General features: G+C 37.4%; 3 protein-coding genes across 3 annotated transcripts; 1 reads left to right on the top strand and 2 right to left on the bottom strand.

Moving 5' to 3' along the window:
- Nucleotides 1-756: 756 nt before the first annotated feature.
- Nucleotides 757-13,042, top strand: LOC113238944 (cilia- and flagella-associated protein 206-like). The gene is made up of 10 exons (XM_026475793.1): nucleotides 757-957; nucleotides 1,638-1,815; nucleotides 2,652-2,826; nucleotides 3,999-4,191; nucleotides 6,642-6,785; nucleotides 7,635-7,777; nucleotides 8,775-8,899; nucleotides 9,316-9,425; nucleotides 9,685-9,916; nucleotides 11,940-13,042. The coding sequence occupies exons 1-10, from the start codon at nucleotides 757-759 to the stop codon at nucleotides 12,011-12,013; spliced, it is 1,575 nt and encodes a 524-aa protein (XP_026331578.1). The 3' UTR covers nucleotides 12,014-13,042.
- Nucleotides 13,043-15,601: 2,559 nt separating this feature from the next.
- On the bottom strand, nucleotides 15,602-16,991 carry LOC113238941 (centrosomal protein of 290 kDa-like). The gene is made up of 2 exons (XM_026475790.1): nucleotides 16,575-16,991; nucleotides 15,602-16,229 (listed from the first exon to the last, which is right to left on the bottom strand). Exons 1-2 carry the CDS (start codon nucleotides 16,989-16,991, stop codon nucleotides 16,059-16,061), a joined length of 588 nt encoding a protein of 195 aa, XP_026331575.1. The 3' UTR covers nucleotides 15,602-16,058.
- Nucleotides 16,992-17,715: 724 nt separating this feature from the next.
- LOC113238942 (glutamyl-tRNA(Gln) amidotransferase subunit A, mitochondrial) lies at nucleotides 17,716-19,250 on the bottom strand. The gene has a single exon (XM_026475791.1). The coding sequence runs from the start codon at nucleotides 19,248-19,250 to the stop codon at nucleotides 17,745-17,747; it is 1,506 nt and encodes a 501-aa protein (XP_026331576.1). The 3' UTR covers nucleotides 17,716-17,744.
- Between the last annotated feature and the right edge of the window lie 2,290 nt (nucleotides 19,251-21,540).

Below are 21,540 nucleotides of genomic sequence, written 5' to 3'. Positions count from 1 at the left end.
TGGCAGAAATATTAGACCACAATGCGTGGGGACGAAAGTGGATGCCGACCAGTGATATAATGTCGATGGTACCAGGACTTCAGAAGCTAATTGGAGGTTGATTCGTCGGTTTCAATATGGTTGCCTTGTAGGCGTGGTTTGGTTTTAAATATGGCGGTGGTGTGGGCGGGGCCACTTTTTAAAATGGCGACCTTGACGTCTTTGTCGTGGTGTCAGCAGCTGGATTCTACTTCAGTATGCAATGTGACATAAGTATTAATGTAAAGTAAAGTAGTATGACAGTCCAGACAGCTGGATAGTGCTGTGATTTGCCTTCGGTCTTTACTAAAATATATGGAGATGCTGGCGACTGGTGAAAGTCGCAGGATACCTGCATGCAGGCGTTTTGGATGCAGACCTCCAGGGACCGTACGATGTTATCTGCTTGCCGTTAAGAAGACCTACTTTCAGCAGATGTCTACCCGCAGCTGAAATGCCTCTTAGGCATGCCAATACCTTTAGGTACTTCATCTGCTTACGTCAGTTAGCGTGAGTGTGTCAGTCAAATACTGAAGTATTTTGGCCTTCAGGTAGCAACAAATCTAAACCGAAGTTAAACGGTTACAATAACTTAACCCGCAGAAATAGCCGTTTCGTCTCTAACTTCAAAATTACGAGATAATACGTGAGCATTTCATGTTCAATTTTAGTGTTTAGGTAATAATATTGTCTACAGGTGGTGATTTATCACTAAACACATTAAAAATGCAATTCGTTATGATATCCAACTACGATGTCTTGGAGGTTCTAGTAGAGAAACACGTAAAACACATGAAGAATTGTCTTCAACCATTGTACGAAGAAATCTTAGATGCTGACCCTGATAACGAGGACGACTCAGAGGTCAAGAAGTTATATAGAAAGATCTCCATTTACATATTACTTTCCAGTGGACTGGGGAATCCAGGTGTTGTAATGGTTAGTATTATTTTTAAGCCGTGGTAACCTAATGGTTCGATCTACCGCCTCTCGAGCAGAGGTTATGACTTCGAATTCAATTTGAAATTTACCATGAGCTTTTCGGTGAAGGAAAACGTCGTGATGGAACCAGCGGAACAGGGCGGCCGAATACGGCCTAAACCCTCGTCTGTTAGGACACTTGTGCCCAGCAGTCGGAAGTAAGGGTCGCTCCCTGTCAAGCTTTTTGGCTGAGAACGCGAATTAACCTTGCGCAATCTAACATTTCTTTTACGATTTAGAGCGGTTACACACGGCGACTCTTAACAGCGATGCAAATGTGGTGCAATGGCAATGCAGTCGCTAATCGTCAACCTTTACCGACTGCACCGACACAAACTCGCGATTGCATCGCTACACTTGCGATTTATAGGCTATTGCATCGATGCAATCGTGTGTAACCACCCTTAAGAGTACGAATGCTGGACACGCTTTGTTGGGTTAACAGAATTGAGGCGTTAGTCAAGACACAAAGTAACCTAACTAAATCTTTATAAAAACTTCCAAAATACGGTCATTTTGCATTCTGTTTGGGATTATAACGTTTTTATTTACGTAAAATAACTAATTACAATTGGGAATGTTATGTCAATTTTCTTTAAATCAATATCTTGTGTTTAAAATTAACTTGGCGCTTCCAGAATCTAAAAGAAGGCATAGCAGCTCTAGAAAGCGTATTTAGCATGCAAGAACTATACCTGTGGGTGACGGCAACACGACGTGATAAAATGAAACAAGTGCAGGAGTTATTCAAAATCGTATCAGGTGTTAGATTATTCAATCGCGATTGCAATAAAGGGGGAGATATGATTACGGACTGTAAGTTCTTTTAATGTTAACCATAACCAATTTTTTTTAACAACAGCATTATTGTTCTGGACCTCCGCCTTGCCTGACAAAAAGTGACAATGAGGTCGACGATGGAGCATGCACATTCTCGCCTTGAAAAGCCCAAGTTAAAGCATTCAAGAAATAAGTCTGCAGGCAGGAACTTCACTCCATAGCTGTTCGCCATGTAAATGTGGAAGAGTAACGCTTCGTGCGATTCCTTGGAATACTCAGAATTTAAGGGTGGAACCCCAGCTTTACGTCTGTCACCCAATGACGGAGAGTAAGGCGAAATTAAATCATGTAATTCCATTGCACACTGTCTGTGATATATCCTGTGGAATAAGCAGGCTACGTTTTCGGGAATGTGCATGTAAGGCTCTACAGGTGCATTCTAAGTAGCTGCAGACGGTCAGCTATCAATATACCACAAAAAGTGGGAGTCAGATCAAAGCGACTCGATTTTCTGGAAAATAGACACGTCTGAATTTTGATAGCCATTCTGCCTTAAATGTCAAATCCAAACAACTAGTTGTGCATGGACTCTCGTCGAGACTGGATTTATTCTCCACTGACCCTTGTATTCGTCAAGTACATACCTGTCTACAACTGTGCTTTCTTCCAATTTCTTATGTGAATAAATATTTCTATATTATAGGAAATGAAGGCATGGGACCAGTAAAGGGCCCGAAACGTCGGTTTGTTTGAAAAAATAAATATACGCGATTTAAATCCGGAAATATAGTTGCATTTCCTATAAATATTTCTAGTTTCTTCCACTATTCTCGTTTTCGACATCATCAACTGTTGCTTAATCTTTCCTATAGTGCCAATGGATCTAACAGACTCGGCCAAAGCATGCCTGTCAATGCTGTCAAATTCACTAATCGGTGTGATGCAACGTGTCAACATGCTGACCACAGCAATCGAAGGATATATCTTCATCGACCAGGAAACTGGAAATGTTGTTCTGCATGTACTTCCTGACGAGGATGTGACTGAGTGAGTAGGTACTTGGTTAAGGACTGACACATAAGCAATTTGACATCGTGAGATATAATTACTACGTAAACGCTGGAGCATACCTTTTTTAGTAGTAGCTGCTTTTTATCGCAATAGGTCGGTACAGTAGGTAATGTCCTCACGACATTTCCTTCGTTTTGGTATCAACAACTTCCCTTGGTTATATCAGTATCACTACCTTCTCGGTTAAAAACATGTAAGTAGTTATATTTTGTCACGCGGGTCTTGCGTAATAATGAGAGTAACCCTCGGTCCACATGAATTAGTTCGCCACTATACACGACTTGACACTGGAGATAATAAAAATCGGTTCTCACTACTCAAAGTATATTGAGAGAAAAACGCCTTGAATTGGAGAAATAGCAAAATCAACCATTAAAGTAATTGCTCCTAAATTAAATTTAGGCGCTATTTATAAAAATGAATCTTCATGCGTGAGCCGCCACCCTTCGAGGTGGATGATTTTCTTCAAAATGAAATGGGACCACTATGGAAGTACCCCCTTTCCAACAAAAAAGAATCATGAAAATCGGTTCACAAATACCGGAGTTATCGCGTAACATACATACAAAAAAAAAAGAAAAAAAGAACATACAGTCGAATTGAGAACCTCCTCCTTTTTCGAAGTCGGTTAAAAAGAAGAACGAAAGACTGTAACAAAAAACAATTGTATAAAAATACAGGTAATATTATAAAACACTCCCTAACTTAAATTACATACGGATATGTTTATAGATGAATATGAAATAGACACTTACCCCGGAAGGACCAGTATTCATATAAAGCATTGTTGCTGCTTTATAAGCAGTTGTCCTTGTTCTTCAATCATGTAAACCTTTACATGATTGAAGGACATGTTTTTTTGCTGTTTGAGAATTTTGTAAAGAGTGGCTACGGAACGAAGCAAAGTAAGCATGACGAAGAAAAAGCATTAGAGAACTATTCAAGTTTCCAAAAGTGGGACGACAATGAAAGAGGTCACATCGTCATAATTTTGAACTAAAATGGACATGCTATGCTAGTATTACCTACTTTAATTATATAAGTAATTCGATGCTAGTGGGTATTATCTTAATTATGTAATTCTTCGTATGTTAGTGAAGGGTTTAATTTTACTAACTTGTTGATCTTGTGAATATATGGTATTACAGAGTCCATTATAAACAAATGGTAGAGCTTTTGCTGTTCAATCGTCAATATGAGACGTACACGCGTCGATTACTGACCGACGTGGATCGAATAGTGTTGTATAGCAAGGTCCTAGTGTCGTCTTACGAAGTGGCCTTGGCGGATTTACATTCGGCGGTCAAGTTCAAGAATGCTGTACCTTGCGAGACCGTATTTGTGAGTTTTGCGAAACACAAACACATAGAACCTAGAACAGATTGGATTCTTAAGCATGCATCTATAAAACACACATGCTAAATGCTTCTTTCAGCCAAAGTTCATAAAACTGTGGGAGATTTGGGAATCAATGCAAAACACAATGTACCTAGTGTCCACGATTAATCGATTGACGAACATACTGGGGAATATCCAGGATCACATGAAGATTCCGTTTAATATACTCGAAAACATGCTTCAAGGGAAACGTATTGTAACTGATGAGGTAGGCTATAAAATGTTCATTCCTAGTAGAACTTTGTGTCAATAGGAAGCGAAATAATTATGGCGAGTCAAAACAGTCTAATTTTCTTCCCCCTACTATGAAAATATAGCACTGACTCTATTTGTAAACAATCTTCTTTTTAAAATTTGTTACGACGTGTTTTCAAATATTCGATTCAAAATTCATAAATTTGTTACGACGTGTTTTCAAATATTCGATTCAAAATTCATGCTCTAAATTCAAATGTTTCAATTTCCAAGGAAATAAAATACCACCTAAGGCTCAACTCACACTGGCGCAGAGTCTAAGCTGCGCGTGGCCTCCTTTTCGCGCGACGACTCTCGCATTAGTACACCTGGATTACAGTGTCGTCGGGGTCTGACGCCTCACTGCGCTCAAGTAATGCGCGGCGACGCTTGACTCCATATTTGCATAACACAAATTTGTACCTTAACATAGGAAAAATAGATATGAATATGCTATAGGCGAAAAACATGACGCGTCGCGACGCTTCGACTCTGCGCCAGTGTGAGTTGAGCCTAAGTCCCTCTCCGTAGAAAGCCAATAAGGGCGCGTTCCCCATTATCATTATGTCGTGACGATAGATAGTAGTGCAGTTTAAAGTGTCGTGACTTTGTATATTTAAATGAAGTTGTTCATACATAGAACAACACGATTAATTGTCGTTTACGACTTTTTGACGTTAAGACTGTCGTGACAATGGGAACAGTTAAAACGAGAGTCATCCGACGATAAATAAAACGCCACGATAAAAATGTAACGACAGATAATCGCAGCATCAAACGATTCTGTCGTGCGAACGACAAGGCAGCTGCCGTGAACCGATAAATTGTCGTCACAACGTAGTGGGAAAGCTAGACACGACAGATAGCCGTGTCATGGGAACAGGCTAGACTCGACAGTCGTCCAACAATAAATAAAACGTTACGACATAATATGGGAACGCGCCCTAACATATAAGTAGGGTTACGATTAAATAAACTATTTACCCCGTAGTGGTAGGGGGCATAAAAAGTAATTAAACATGAGCAAATAATCTGTTTGCAAAATCAATCGACAACTATTCTTTATTTAAAAAGCGCTATCGAGCAACTGACATTCGAAGATGCCTCTCGCGCTCACTTAAGAGCTCTCATGCCAAAAAATATTTGACGTTGGCTCCGCCCAGATTTGTGAAACAAATATATGCCTGAAGTTCGCGTGTCATGCGCCTGGAGATGTTGAATTTTGCGCATTAAAAGTACCAAATTCGTTTTAGCGGAATAAGTCTAAAACTAAAGGGATTAAAACAAATCCGTAGTGACAGTTGTCGATCATGCATAAATATAATTAACTATCTAATTTTTGCCCTAATAACCTGTGGCATTTCGAGGATAAATCGAAAAAATGTGAAAATTAGAGGTCATTTAGTGATTTTTATCTATTGGAAACTTTATTGTTTTATGTTTCTGATTAATGTCTATGCTTGAATATATCGTGTAGTTACTCATACAATATTTTATTTTTAACTTTAAAGTGGATATACCCCTCTGAAATCAAATCGAATAGGAATTTTTTCCTCTGCTCCCTCTTAAGAAAAGTGCCATAGAATATCCTTCTTACGTAATGGTAGATCGAAGATAAAGTACCTCTTTATCTTTTAGTTAACCTTATTAGATATTTTAATAATATAAGAATGGACCCTTAATTAATAAGTGTGTATTTTTATTCCTGCTAAAGTCGTTTAACCTATTTCTTAAATAATCCCGATAGCAGGATACCACCATTTGAAGCATAGACATTGCCACACATAATTATTGTGTTGCCACTTTGCCAGTCATTTATTTACATGTGCAAATGATTATTTTTAGTGTTACTAGTAATTAATAAATTATATTTAATTTTTTTGTGAACTCACCGAAATTTTTTATTAAAAAATATAGGTATATGTTTTGGGGCAAAGTTGTACGGAAGAAAAAACGGATCGTTTATATTTAAACCTGTAGTTCGCTTTTACTCTTGTTGGTATAATGCACTGCTATTTCCCTTTTGCTAATTTCATTAAAAATCTTGATATGATCGTTATACTTGGGAATCAAACACAAAGTAATGAAAAGGCAACCAATATTCTTAGTTATTCAGCCTGGGTTAAGGTTACGGCATGCCTCGTGTTTTTTTTTCACAGGAGCGCATGAGTTTCAGTGTTACCTGTTCCGAATATTGTGATGACGATCGCAGTGATTCTTTCGCGGGGTCTATAACCACGTTTACAAGCTTCGTGCGTAATACAGATAGTCTGTTGACGCTCAAAGTGGATAAACAATTACAGGTTTGTAATATCAATGATGTTTATTTAGTACTGCTGAAGCGCGAACCGCCATCTTAGGAGCGTTTCACACGGTCACTTTTGGCAGTGATGCAAACGCAATGCAGTCGCTAATCGTGTACCTTTACACAAGCACGCGACTTTAAGTAGCAATGCAAACGCGATGCAAATGCGACACAAACACGATGCACATTTTACATTAATTAACTAATTTATTTATTTATTGTATTTATTAATTTCCGTTTTAAATTTACAATTAAAAGAGAAAATAATGTGCATAAACCCATACAGATTTTTCGTAGATAATTATTCAACATAAGCGACTGTATCGACGCAGTCGCGCGATTCCATCGATGCAATCGCCTATAAATCGCAAGTGTAACGATGCAATCGGGCGTTTCACGAACGTGCGTTTGCATCTCTGCTAGAAATCGCAGTGTGTAACTTCCATGTACGTGTATTTTTAGTAGCAATGGAGTTCCTTGTGAAGGAGTTCGGGCCCAGGGATGTACTGCCACCTTACTATTGTCAGCCGCCAAACAGTAATGTGAACATTACGGTGTTCTGGTTTTGAAGGGTAAGGGTGCTGGTAAAATTACAGGGACGTGGAACTTGTCAACTTATGTCTCAAGGTGACGATGACGGACGCAGTGGCAGTGCTCTTAAGATCTTTACTATTTAAAGCTCTGACCTGCAACTGTTATGGATAGGCGTGTCGCTTATCATCAGGCGCACGACTTGTTCGTGCCGTCACTTTGTATTATATAAAAAAGCAATATTCGATTAAATCAAAAGAGAATGTACTATAATTGTTATTACCTTTTAAATTATAATATTTTTATAATTCCTCAGTTCCTCGGTTTTTGTACCATGTGTTTGTGCCAAGGGGCACTTGTAGCTAGCAACCTCAAATTAGGACAGATCAAATACGAAGGACGTCGTTACGGATTCTGTAGTAGCAGGATGGCTAACAGATTTGCTAAAGACCCACAGAGGTTAGTTTCATTCAAAATGTTTTACTTATTGTTGTGAACTTGTCCTCTTGTTCCTACATAAAGATTTTTGTCCACTGTGACTCGATTGCAACATCACCAAAAATAGTTACTGATTATTGTCAGGATATATCATGGCCAGTGAGCGGAATTGGGGGAGTTAATTTACCTAAATTATGAACGTTTTTTTTAGTATGGGCATACCCATTTCGTCATCAATGCGTATAATATTTAGTTTTTTTTACTGTTTATTTTCTATACTTTCCAAAATATAGATCGTCTCGTGTTTATTTGTTTAAATAGCTAAAGTAGTAGGTACCTATAGAAACAAAAACACAATAGTATCTTTTTGGGACAATAATTTGTAGCAAATACTTAATAGGAAATAATAATTTGTCGCCAATATGTACTCAAGTTTCAATAGATAAGAGAAGTCCCGGAAATTGTAGAAGGGAATGGCCATGTTATTCTTTAGGTGAAGATAGTGAAACTGCCTATTTGCCTACATGATAACCAACCAATGGTTTCTGGATAAAACCGGGACTACTTGCCCTCTGATTCGTATAAGACGACGGAAGATCAGTGTTAGATGAAGTTTGAATAACCCAACCTCTTTACGGCAAGCACTTTAAAATAACAAAATCGACATTGACTTACAAATAAATGGACGACGGGTCTAATACAAAAACCACGAAAAAATGTCCCAAGTCAACCTATTTAAACGTAGTGACATGTAAAGGAATATGAAAAGGCTAAAACGTTGAATTTAAATTGTATTGGCATCGCAGTACTGTCTAATTTTGCGTCAGTCAAACAAACGAAGACTAAAGCGTTAATGACGCTCTATATACGATTTTAACGCCCTATAAGTTCGGACACTTTTTAGCGCGGACCCGACGTGCATATAATTGTAAGTCAATGAAAATCGAGTATTAATACTTCTCATTGATAATGTTATTTTAAATTATAAATTGAAATGCATTATTTCTGACTCCATTAGGTACATAAACACATTGCTAGATTATGCCAGAAATAATCCGCAAATTATCATGTTCCTCCAAATTAGAGCTGAAATAGAGGCCGTTAGAGATGTGGATGTACTGATTGTTAAAGAGGATTTGAAAAGTAAGTTCTTCTTTTATCATCTATATTGCAATTATAACTACGGATTATTTGAGATTGAGTAATTAATCCCGTGTTACCATAAGCTAAGCGTATTCTCCTTCAGAAGAAGAATCATAAGGGTGTTATCACATGTTCTGCATTCCAATTGTGTCTATCGAAATTGAAAACGAACAGTTCGAATACAATCAGAAAGCAGTTTGAAATTCTGTCGGCGCGACCGAGCCGCTGCTATTTTGTTTCTATGATATTTGCATTGATAGCCCGTATAACCTAATGCGTCTTGTGCTGGGATCTGTTAACTAGTGGTTGTTAAGAAAAACGCGATGTACAGTGTAGCGCCTCTACTAGTAACATTAGTCAAACAGAACGAAGAAGAGTAATTCAGAACGTGTTGACAGGTACAATTTTTGTTTTAGCTGTGGTTTTTGACAAGAATATACAGACGGAAACGCATCCTTTGAAGGATAACATCGTCAGGGAATACACATGGAACATCTGGGAGTGCAAGAGGAGAGCGATAAATATGGTAAATTCATTGATCAAGTTCTTTGAGAAACCTTTTCAGATACGGACAAATATCCAAATTTCGATATTTCCGATTATGGGTTTTTTTCCACTGTCAATGACAATAAAGGACCTGTTTAATAGACGAAGAGATGTTGTACACCTTATCTAATAGTTTATCTTGGTTTCATAAATTCGCTTGTCTGTGAATGCCTTAGGTACTTCTTATTCCTAACTACACGGTAGCTAGATAGATATCTGATTGCCACACATTATTTCAGACAACCGTGGCCAATTTTAAGACGCACTCTACTCAGACCAACCAGAGTCATTACCGTTCTGACATACACTGCCAGACCGCAGAACTTCATGACAAGAACGCTCAAACCAAAAAGGATGCTGCCATAATGACCACCAAGTGCAACTACTACTTGTGGGGTATCAGAGGACAGAGGGGGCTTGGGCAACACATGATGGATCAAAGGCTCCCGCATTACAAAGACAAATTGAAACGTAAGCCTTTTTGTTTATTCACGGTTCACGAATCTTTCGCTTGCGTAATTCGCTTGCTTGCGTATATAACTCGCTTCGTGTATACGCAAAGATCTGTCGCGTACGCGCACGAGTCGCTCGCTTACGCCAACCGCTTGCTTAGCGTTGCGTGAGTTTGATATCTAGCAAGCTTGATATTTTCACGCAAACAACATGGAACGTTTGCGCAGGACAGCACCACTAGCCAATCACACGCAACGCAAAGCGGAAGACTCGTGAACGCCTTTGCGCGGATGGAAGATTTCTACACCGTGTACCCAGCCGAAGCAAGCAAGCGAAAAACGCATGTGAAAAACTCGTGAACCCGGCATTAAATAAATAAAAAATAAAATAAAATATCTTTATTTTCAGACTACAGGGTCCATAGATTGTTAGTAAACAGAAAAACCTTAATAACTATGTTAGTACTACAATAATAATAATAATAAGAATACTTGCTAAAGGGTACACCGCTGTCGGCAGAGTCACCGAGCTGCACGAGTAGCGTGCAGCTCGTTGAACCTGCCGAGCACTGCACCATCCAGCCTTCCTTCAACTACCTGTAAAAGACTTTGGAGCTTCCCCTCACTCTTTGAATTAGAGAAGCAACTTTTTTACGCATAAGCGCAAAAAAGTCGTCTGTGTGCGCATCGGCAAACATGCCCGAAGCACTGCAGTGTCGAGGAAGCCCCACCATCACCCGGACCAGGTTGCTGTACAATATGCGCAGGGCGCTGTATGATTTTTGGGAATACCTAGTTCACAGACTGCTGGTGTAAAAAATTTGGCAGAATGCTTTGAACGGAGTGACTTTGACATTAAGTGTACAACCAGCAAATCTCCGAGCCAGCATATTCCCTCTTACAGACAGCGCCCTGCGTTCCCTTTCTATATCGCAGTCATCCTTCAAGTCTTCATTCCCAATGTGCCCTAGGTATTTAAACTGCGTGACTCTCTGCAGTGAAGAATTAAAGAGACACCAGCAGAGTTATTAATGCGGCATCGGCTTGAGCCAGTTAGAAAAGACTTTATGTCCATGCTATGAGAGCGAGAACAAAATTGCGCGTTTCGTATCAGCAGCGGTCCGAATGAAAGCAACAAGCGGAACATCTTTTTCGCTCTTCTTACATGGACATAAGGCTTTTTCTGACCAGCTTAATGTGATTCTGTATTAATAAGTGTGATGACTCCCTTATTTTGAATAAGACACTACGGTCAGGACAAACATTTTAAATGCTGTGTGTGCTATGCTTCCATTACACCCTATTTGACCAACACATTACATACATATCTACTTAAAAAGATCTAAGTGGCCACACACTATTCTCCATTAGTTCCCAACTTCCAGGGGAGAAAGTCTACTTTCAGGGAACTACTACCACGGAAGAGACAACGTTTGTAAACAACTGCCTTAGTGGCCAAACGGTTATCACTGGTCTGCCACGCAGAGGTCCCGGATTCGATTCCCGGGCCGGGAGAAATATTTTTATGGCCTACATTTATTTCTCTCGTGATTTTGGGCGTACTTTGTGGTGTTCTATGTATGTGTCCATGGCATCCGCAACATAGGGTTTCCCTAGTATGGGGTTATGAGTGTGTGCGTTATTTAATTTTCGATCTTCAAGTGCAGGTTCTTTATTTTAACGATCTTCAAATTCAATTTCCAAATCTTTGGTTTTATATGTTACTATAGCTGGTGCCTGCGACTTTGTCAGCATAGAATAAGTACTTCGAGAAGCCTTGTGTACTATACTCAATTTCACAGCTTTAATGGTTTTCATCATATCATGCAAACTTTCATCCCCTATTTCACACCCTTTAAGATTTATTTTTGTGACAAAAAGTAGCCTCTGTCCTTTTCCTAGGTCACATCTATCTCTATACCAAAATTGGTTTAGCGGTTTAAGTGTGAAAACGTAACAGACTTTAACAGGCTTTCTCATTTATAATATTAGTTTGGGTTGTGCAGAGTAAAGTATTACTTAAAAATGTGTTTTGGTTTCAGCGATCCCAAAGAGTGTGTGTGTCGATATGAAAAGGGTAGACAGACTAGAAGAAGAAGAAGAAGAAGAAGACTAGAAGAAAAGAAGAGAGGGACGACAGGCGCATGCATGAAAATGCTAAAAGAATTAACCAAGCTATACTTCAATAAATTGTAACTTAGTTACTCAACCTTACTATTTCCGAAGGGATTCATCAGTGCGTAAGCGCGTAGTGGTGTAGCTAGCGTCGATTTCCCCTTAACATTTTGTATAATTACTAGTAATCTGTAGCATTGTACCCAAAGAACAACGTTTAGTGGGGAAATTTCCATATAAATTATTCACTGTACTGTAGACAGTATTGTCTAATTTATATATATGGTAACAAGTTGCAAGTTTCGATGCAAGTTCGTTTTAATTTACTCGAGTATAATTTCTTTTCAAGAGCAGAACCTACTTAGTTTTTAATTGTGTCAAGTTCACAGTTTCAAGAGCAGAACCTACTTTAATTTTTAAAATAAGGTTTAAAGTTCTACTTTCCTTTGTTACTTGACTCGAGGAGGAATCAGAGGTGATTAATGCTCTGGCCACACAAAGGTGGCCGCGGAAGCGTTGCCTGAGCATAATAGATTACAAATGCACCTTAATAAAGTAATTCCATACCAGTAGCGAATATCACGTACTATATACCTGTACAGGCCTTAATTCATCGTAGTGTCAACTATAATTCACCTTAATAATACGGCGGAATATAATTCTGTGCTCTATATTGGACCCTAGGCCATTGTTTTAGTGTTACTTTTAATTTAATTTAAACTTAACTTATTTATGTTAGCATTTAATAAAATGTACTCAACATTTTCTTACGTGTTTTAATATACAAAATGTATACTATAGTTGTAGCTTAAACATACTAACATAATTATAGATCAAACATAGTTTATTCAATAGTAAAGAAAGAGTTTTATATCAGGCCCTATACTCGCGTTCTCCGTCCGACACAATTATAGTCAAATAAGACGCATGACGCGAATGAAGTTTCTTATTTGTCATCATCTTCTGATTTAATCGAGTTTTACTTATTTAACAGTAATTGTTTCGGATGCAGAACGAAAGTAGTGCCTGGGGGTCTACTCCGCTCCTGAAATAAATATGGGGAGTTCGTAGGCGGTACCGGACTTGCTAATGGCGTCCGCCATAATTTTTATATTAATTTTTATAAAACTATCGCATATAGTCGTTTTTACTTGACATTGGCGAAATCATCGATTATTTCGATGGGGCCGTAACATTTAAAAGTAGAAGTACTCCCGTCCGACATCCGTCCGAAACAATTACTGTCAAATAAGTAGTAGGTACTCGACGAAATTAAACGACACATAATGCGAATGAAGCTTCATACTTGCCATTGTCTATGACTCTAATAATCTCAACATTATTAGACGTAAACACACTGTTTGTCCTTCAGTTACAGTTTTCACTAGTTTTGTACAGCGTCATTTTTATTTTCTGGGAGGCTACATATATAATAAGATTACCAGTGGTCTTAATATTCACCCTTTGTGCAGAGCGAAATGTAAGAAAGTTATTTTAAACTGGCTATTCAATCTCGACTATGAATCGACTGAAAAACTACTTATCGTTCCGGGTTAGGTTTAAATCATACACACACGCGCACTTACTCACTCACACACACTCGCGCACGCACTTACGCACGAACACACATTGTTTTTTTCTTGCTACGCTTTATTTTGTAATATAATAATATATTTTTAAAATAATGTTACGTTCTTTATACACCTAGAGGGAGTAAGCCCGGTGATCTGTAACACAGGTCTCCAACCTAGTACAGACTCTAGCTCTCACTAAGGAACTTGTTATTATATATGAAATGTAACTACTTATAGACCTTTCTGAGAGAAACGAAGCATTTTGTATTTGTATTGTATAGTCTATTGATTGGCTCGAATTTTAATAATAATAGTAATGCACACACTCAACAAAACCCCACATAACATAGTATCACTTATTTGACAGTAATTGTTTCGGACAGATGTCGGAGACCGCGAGTAGATCCCCACGTGGTTCCCATTGAATGTTCAATGACGACACGCGCTCAGGCTCAACTTACATTGCTGCGGATGGAAGCGATTTTTTCTAATCATAGCATAATGAATTTTATAACAATTGTGTTACGTAAGTATGGACTAGATACTATCCAAAAAAACCGACCTCCAAAAAGTACCTGGAATTACGTCTATTTGCCAAGTTTTATTGAAATATCCCCTAGTTCGCCACTATACAGGACTTGACACTGGAGATAATAAAAATCGGTTCTCACTACTCAAAGTATACTGAGAGACAAAAGCGCCTTGAATTGGAGAATAGCATAATCAACCATTAAAGCAATTGCTCCTAAATTAAATTTAGGCGCTATTTATAAAAATGAATCTTCATGCGTGAGCCGCCACCCTTCGAGGTGGATGATTTTCTTCAAAATTAAACGGGACCACTATAGAGATACCCTCTTTCCAACAAAAAAAGAATCGAGAAAATCGGTTCACAGTCGAATTGAGAACCTCCCCCTTTTTTTGAAGTCGGTTAAAAAGAGGTAGCGCGTCTTCCGTAGAATTATTGTATCTAGTTTGTACGTTACACAATTGACATAGATAAAGTGTCAAATTTCCTAAAAACTGTAAATGTATACGTAACGAATTAATAATCAACCAATCATAAAAGCGTTCAGAAATATACGCAAACTCATCCATATTTACAGAATAATACGATTTTATTTAAGTTTTGTACGAAAACACGACATTATATAAAAATCTCCAGCTTTTCCTTTTTTTCGTTCAATAATATTTAGCAACTTTATTGGCCGTATTAAAAAAATATATGATACGGTGAATCGGGGATTATTATAATTACAAGTCGTATTTACATTAGTCCATTTTCAACACTTCTAGTTTGGGGATGGAATATAAATTCCAGGTTCGGAATTAATGTATGTACCTAACCTACATAGATACTATAATAAGAACAGTAGTGTAACTCCCGCCCATTCGGCGCGTCAATCTTCGCTCGGAGCGCAGGGTTGTCACATTAATATTTTAGATGGGTAATTTAAATTGAAATTTTCTGATAAATTAAGAAAATATAATTCAAATTATTATGTTCCACGTTTAGATATATCTTTTGGAGTTTTATTTAGCTTGAATTATAAAATAAAATTGTATAGTTCAAGCACGTTAGAGTAAAATTATTCGACAACAACGAAAACAGGAATCATCATAGGTAAAAAATCTTTTCACAGGTGTCAACTGTTAAATGCGGCAAAAAAATATGAAAAATATTCGGAAAAATATATATTCGTAACTGCCTCCATGGCCGAACGGTTACCATGCTGGTCTGCCACGCAGAGGTCCCGGGTTCGATTCCTGGGCCGAGAGACATATTTGTATAATAATAATAATAACGCACACACTCAACATAGCCCCGCACTAGGGACACCCTGTGTCGCGGGTGCCATGGACACACACATAGACAACCACAAATTACACCCAAACTCACGAGAGAAATAAATGTAGGTCATACAAATATTTCGCCCGGCCCGGGAATCGAACCTGGGCGTACATTTGTTTCTCTCGTGAGTTTGGGTGTAATTTGTGGTTGTCTATGTGTGTGTCCAAGTCACGCGCGATACAGGGTTTCCCTAGTGCGGTACTATGAGTGTGTGCGGGTTATTATTTTTCCGAAAAATTAATATTTATTAAAATGCATTATATATTTTTATACCACCATCGCTGATTGGTAGACTGATTAGAGCGTAGGATTCTTCTTATGACATAGAAATAATATGCTGAACAATTCTGAATTGCTGAGAACAAAACTGTGTTTGTGGTTACAAACATCAATAAAAAGTCTACAATTTGACGCCATTTTTTAAACACTGAGTCAATTTTATAATAAATGGCGCGTGCTACTCGCGCTGTGCGACGTGTGTGCGAGACTATGCTAATGTGTGGGTCCGTACACGGCGCAGTGAACGTTCACATATAAATACAAGCCGCGCTGTCATGTGTGTTTGGGAGTCACCATACATGTCCTATTTACTACTACTTTGCAGGTTACTATTTTATGAATCAAGTTCTCCTCAGCTTATGAAGTGTAGAGAGGCACTGTGATGCCAGTGTGATGTCATCAGCACGTTGTTTCAATTCGTGTTCCTGCAATTTGAGCGTATCCACTTGGGTTGTTAGCTCGTTTAGGGATAACAGGAGCGACTCGGGTACTTGCAATCTGGTAATCTTTGCCTGGAAAAGATAATATATATACATATAAGCATACACGATATATGTGTTTTTAAAACATAAGGATCTCTATATATCGAGCGCGACGCGATTTTTTTCCTAAATTAAACGTACGAAATTTACAGAGTTATCAACGTTTGGCGCTCGGTGTGTGATGCTCGTTAACATTAACAATGAAGGAAAATTTCGCAAAAAAAAAACTTTAAATATAAAAATACTGAAACATATAAAATTAAATAAACCTGTATTGGGTCAAAGGGGTGGTCTTTTATTGTCTTCTATAAGAGTTCTCGTTTAACAGTGGATAAGAGTCGTAAGTAAGTGCTGAATCGGTAAATCATAAACTACCTTTGCCTTCTCGTAAATTTCCTCATAAGAAATCAATTTCTGTTTCATTTGCCTGAGGTGTTCCTCAATATTTTCTGGGTTTGGCTTCTGATTATTCAATGAATTTCTAGAACATTCTAGATCTTTCCTTAATTCTTCTAGAATCTTTTCATTTCTTTCTATTTTCTTCCGTAACTTCAAATTATCTTGTTTTAATTCTAAAATTTCATATTCTTGTTCAAGGCACTCCGATGTTAGTTTAGTCTGGCTTAGCGATGTCGAAATAGGGTCGTATTGGTTTATATTTAGTTCGTTTTGCATTGATATGAATGTGTGAAGTAGTTGCTGGCATCTTTGTGGTAGAGCATCAATGGATACATTTAAAGACTTCAGCGTTTCTGAGGCTTGATTAGCTGAAAATAGAAGTAACACATTCATTAGTAACATACAATGGTAACACACGATTTTTTTTTTTTGCATGCGTATCTTATAGTATAGTATTTGTGTACTTCCGCTGACAATCCGATCAATCAAAACTAATATCTATGCTCAAGAGTGAACAATATGCAAACGGAGCCAATCTTGTTTATTAAGAAAGATTTAAATAGACAAAAATTGTAAACTGGTTTTACTGTTAAAATATTCTTTGCTTTGTTTAGGGGGCTGGTGAAATTACAGGCACATGAGACTTGTCAACTTATGTATCAGGGTGACGGGCGCAGTGGCGATTTTTGCAATTTAAAGCTCTGAGTGCACTGCAACTGCTATGGACAGGCGTGTGGCTTATCACCAGGAGCACTTGTGATAAGCCACATGAAAAAAACCCAAAACTAAAATAATATGCATGGGTGGCGAATACCTTCCCTCCTGAACCTACTCTCTGAAATCCCATTATTAAAAAATTATGGAAGTTAATCTTCTTTGATTGAATAATCATTTTTTTCGGATCAATGTCTCATGGAGCCAGCAGTGACAAGGGGCTTGTAACGGCCCGAAACATTGGTTTGTTTGAAAAAAAAAAACGTTTCTGGTTTATTAGCTATATGACGAGTTTAGGATTTTTTTAGGTGCAATGAAAATATAATTGATATAATTTAATTGTGTATATACACAAAGTGAGAAATGAAACACACTAATATAATTGAATATGTACTTATGTTATTCTCAAGTTCTCAGTAGTTTTACAAAAAATTAGACATTACTAGTATTAATGTTAACAGAATCTATGCAAGGAAACTTTACAATACTTTCAATCCTTCTAGCAACATTCAACAAAAGTTCTTCAGAGAGATTAGGGCCCATTAATTGTAATGACAGTGGTAGTTTATTCTTTGAAAGGCGTATTGGAATTGAAACAGCGGGTATCCCTGCCATGTTTGCCGGTTGAGTACAATAATCTTGAAAAGCACACTGGTCTCTGTTATTTTTTGATGAAAATTCTTCAATTGTTGGTGCATCAGTCAGTGTAGTCGGTGTCAGAAGTACATCAACTTTATTATCCCCATTAAAAACATTTTTAAAGTCATTAGAAATCAATCTTCGTAGCTTTAATGCTTTGATGAAGTATTTTTCGTAATTTCTAGTTAATAAAAAGTAGTTGCCTGCAAATATTCTTGATCGTACAACATTGTTGAAGCCTTGGGATCGTGTTGATGCATATAACTCTTCTGTAGAATAATCTTCATCCGCACGCAGTCCATATTCTAATCCATCATACCTTGCCATATTGCTTGCTACTTCACATTGATTTAATATTGAATATACAGCAATAGACACTGATGTATAAGGAAGAGAAACTGTTTTGACTGCAGCCTTTTCATTTTCAAGAATGTCTGATACAAATTTCCACATGTCTATGACTTCTGGACTCATACCGTCGCAGTAATACTCTTTAGGAATACCAATTTTTACCTTTGACAAGTCAAAATCATCTCTAAGTACAACTTCTTTGAACTCCTTTTTAATAGTTGTGGAATCCATAATATCTGGACCCGAAATACAGTTTAAGATTGAAACAGCATCATCAACAGTTCTAGTTAAGATTCCAGGAACATCCATAGAGTTTACTAAAGGTATGAGACCATACCTTGATACTAGACCATATGTAGGCTTCACTCCTACAACCCCACACAATGCTGCGGGATTTCGTGTTGATCCGCCAGAGTCTGATCCTAAAGCAGCCACACACGCCCCTGAACTGACGGCTACGGCGCTTCCTCCAGAGCTACCTCCAGCAATTCTCCAGTTTTCAACTTTATAGCCCCAAGGGTTCCTAGTAGGGCCAAATATAGAATCCACTGTACCCGAACCCATAGCGAACTCATCCAGATTCGTTTTACCTACCAAACAGGCACCAGCGTCTTTTAATTTGGAATATACAGTTGCATCATAGGTGGGTATGAAGTTTTTCAACATATTCGATGCACAGGTAGTGGCAATATTGTTTGTACAAAAATTATCCTTAAGGCCTACAGTAATACCATCCAAAGGCCGATGTTTCTTATCAATGTAGAAGCGTTTCTCACTTTCTATCCCTTGGGTTTCGGCTACATCGTCGGTTAAAGCCACAAATGCGTTCAGTTCACTAGTTTGACGAACCTTTTGCAAACACGAATCTACGAAGCTTGTTGGTGTTAATATTTTATCACGGTATGCTTTGTGAATCTCTTTAATCGTGTACGAAGTTAACTTATTCATTTTAACTCATAAAATACTGCCTTTTCTTACTTATATATTGTAAACTTCATTCGAAATTCAGGTTATGTTTACTAATTTGACAATTGACAGTAGGTACTATAACGTAAATAAATTAAGTTGCCACTTGGCATGCGCATGTTTGCCCTGTAAAAAGAGTATTGAAATTTAGTTGCTTAATAGTAACGAACAAAATACAACTTACCGATGGCTTGCTCTTCTTGTTTATCTCTCTGAATTAATTCCAATTGAATTTCTTTTAATCCACATTTCACATTATTCATGGTACAATAGCAGCACAATAACTTAGAACAACAAAATATTTCAAGTTTCGAACATAAACAAACTACTCCCACTTTCAAACTTCAAACCACTTCAAACTGCTACTTGCACGAGACACAGACAAAATAATAACGTAAAACGTACGAGTGATCAACACTAAAAGAAATCATTACTAGAATAGCAGATAATGTAACGTAGCACATTATATTCTTACACAATGCATAACTCATTCACTATCGAAGTACTATTTAAACTGTTGTGGTTATTAGGAATGGGCGTTACAAATCGTATATAGTTATTGAAACTATATATTGTCGCAAAATCGAATATCCGATGTCGTGTATCTTAGAAACTATATATCGATATGGGTCCGCATCGCGTATTTTATGGCGATGCCGAATCAAGCCGAGGGATTACCCAGTGGATACCAACACGAAATAATATATTTTCCAAACTATATACCGATATTGCTTCGTATCAGATATTCACTGAGTGGATATCAACGCGAAACCATTTTTTGTGCGTCTTCGAAACTGTATACCAACATTGGCCCGTATGGCTCTTGTAGAACTATATCCAACAATATATAGCATCGAAATCTGAGACCGAATATCAGTAACGGCAATGTATCAACGCAGCGCGCAAGCGGGCTGTATCCATGAATAGTTTCAGAAATCATATATGAAATGAATTCGTCAAAAAAAAAAAGATTTTGTGTATCCAAGAAAATGGAGCTCATTTCGAGCAACTAATTAGTTAGATTACCATTTTTTTTCGTTTTATTAAAATATGTTAAGATTTCATGGTTTTTTTTCATTTAATTAACCAATTTTGTGAGAGAGATTTTATTCTTATAATTAACCCTATCGATCGATGCAATAAAAGTGCAGGGTGCATTTTTTTCAGATTAAAGCGGGTTCGATTCCCGCGTGTTGCTAGAAATTTTCCAAAATCTATGAATGCAGTTTTATTTCTTTAAAAAAATAAAGGAATGTTTACTTTAAGTAAAAATTTCTATCTCCAGTATTTAGAGTACTTTCCCTCCACGTGGCATTACAAATTTCCACCCGGTATTTACAAAAAGTGTATAATGTATTATTTACTCAGCAGCGGTTATCAAAATGGTATTATATTTTTTCTAAAAGGCAATACTTAACGTGTTTTATAGCAACACTAAACTTTGTTGTCAATGTCAAATTTTAAATCAATTTGATCAAAACGTTTTTTTTTTTGTGATGTTTTGATTGTTGTGGATAGGAATATTTTCATGTTTCGAGGCGATCTTATATCAAAATGTTAATTATTGTATTTCCAGAGTATTCTACAAGCTTCCCTATTTAAATGTTATGAGTCTTTCTATATTTTCTCGTCTTCAATAAACAATTGAAAGATATTCCCTTCCCGCCAAGGAAAGTGAAACTTTTTTCCCATTTCAAAACAATGATATCGTCGGATGATTTAGAAAGGCTAATTACAGAGAAAAGACGCGAAATTGAGAAGGAGAAAACTATATTGGGACTATCACAGCAGCAAAAAGTTTCTCACGTAAGTTAAGTGCATAAAAACTACCACTTGTTGCATTTCAATTTTCACCGCGGCACTGTATCGATTTTCCGCCACTTGGTAGCCAACCATCGCTTCAACCGTACGCAATCAACCGCTTAGTTCCTAAAACGTAATCAGTTTGTGAATAAATTACAGTGAACTCTTAATTTCCTCATAATTCGTCTTTAATAAATTAGTTGTTTTTGCTGTGATTGAGTACAATTTGGTTCGTCAAACAGGCGATTTTGATAAGGTAAGGGTTTTGTTTACGTCTCGCCATGCGCTTTTATTATTCACTGTTGATGTTCTCTGATGGTAATTTGTGGAACAATTGCATTTACACATAATTCACTTTATTTGATTAGTATTAATCTAAAAAATGGATATACAATAGTAATAATGAATGATAATAAATTCGTTTATTTTCCCCCACCATACACACATACACAGGTATAATAGGGAAAAG

The sequence above is a fragment of the Hyposmocoma kahamanoa genome, unplaced genomic scaffold (assembly GCF_003589595.1).
Source record: "Hyposmocoma kahamanoa isolate Upper Pololo Valley unplaced genomic scaffold, ASM358959v1 98971, whole genome shotgun sequence".
NCBI lineage: Eukaryota > Metazoa > Arthropoda > Insecta > Lepidoptera > Cosmopterigidae > Hyposmocoma > Hyposmocoma kahamanoa.
The sequence above is the reverse complement of the archived record's forward strand: the minus strand, read 5'-3'. Positions and strand labels throughout refer to the sequence as shown.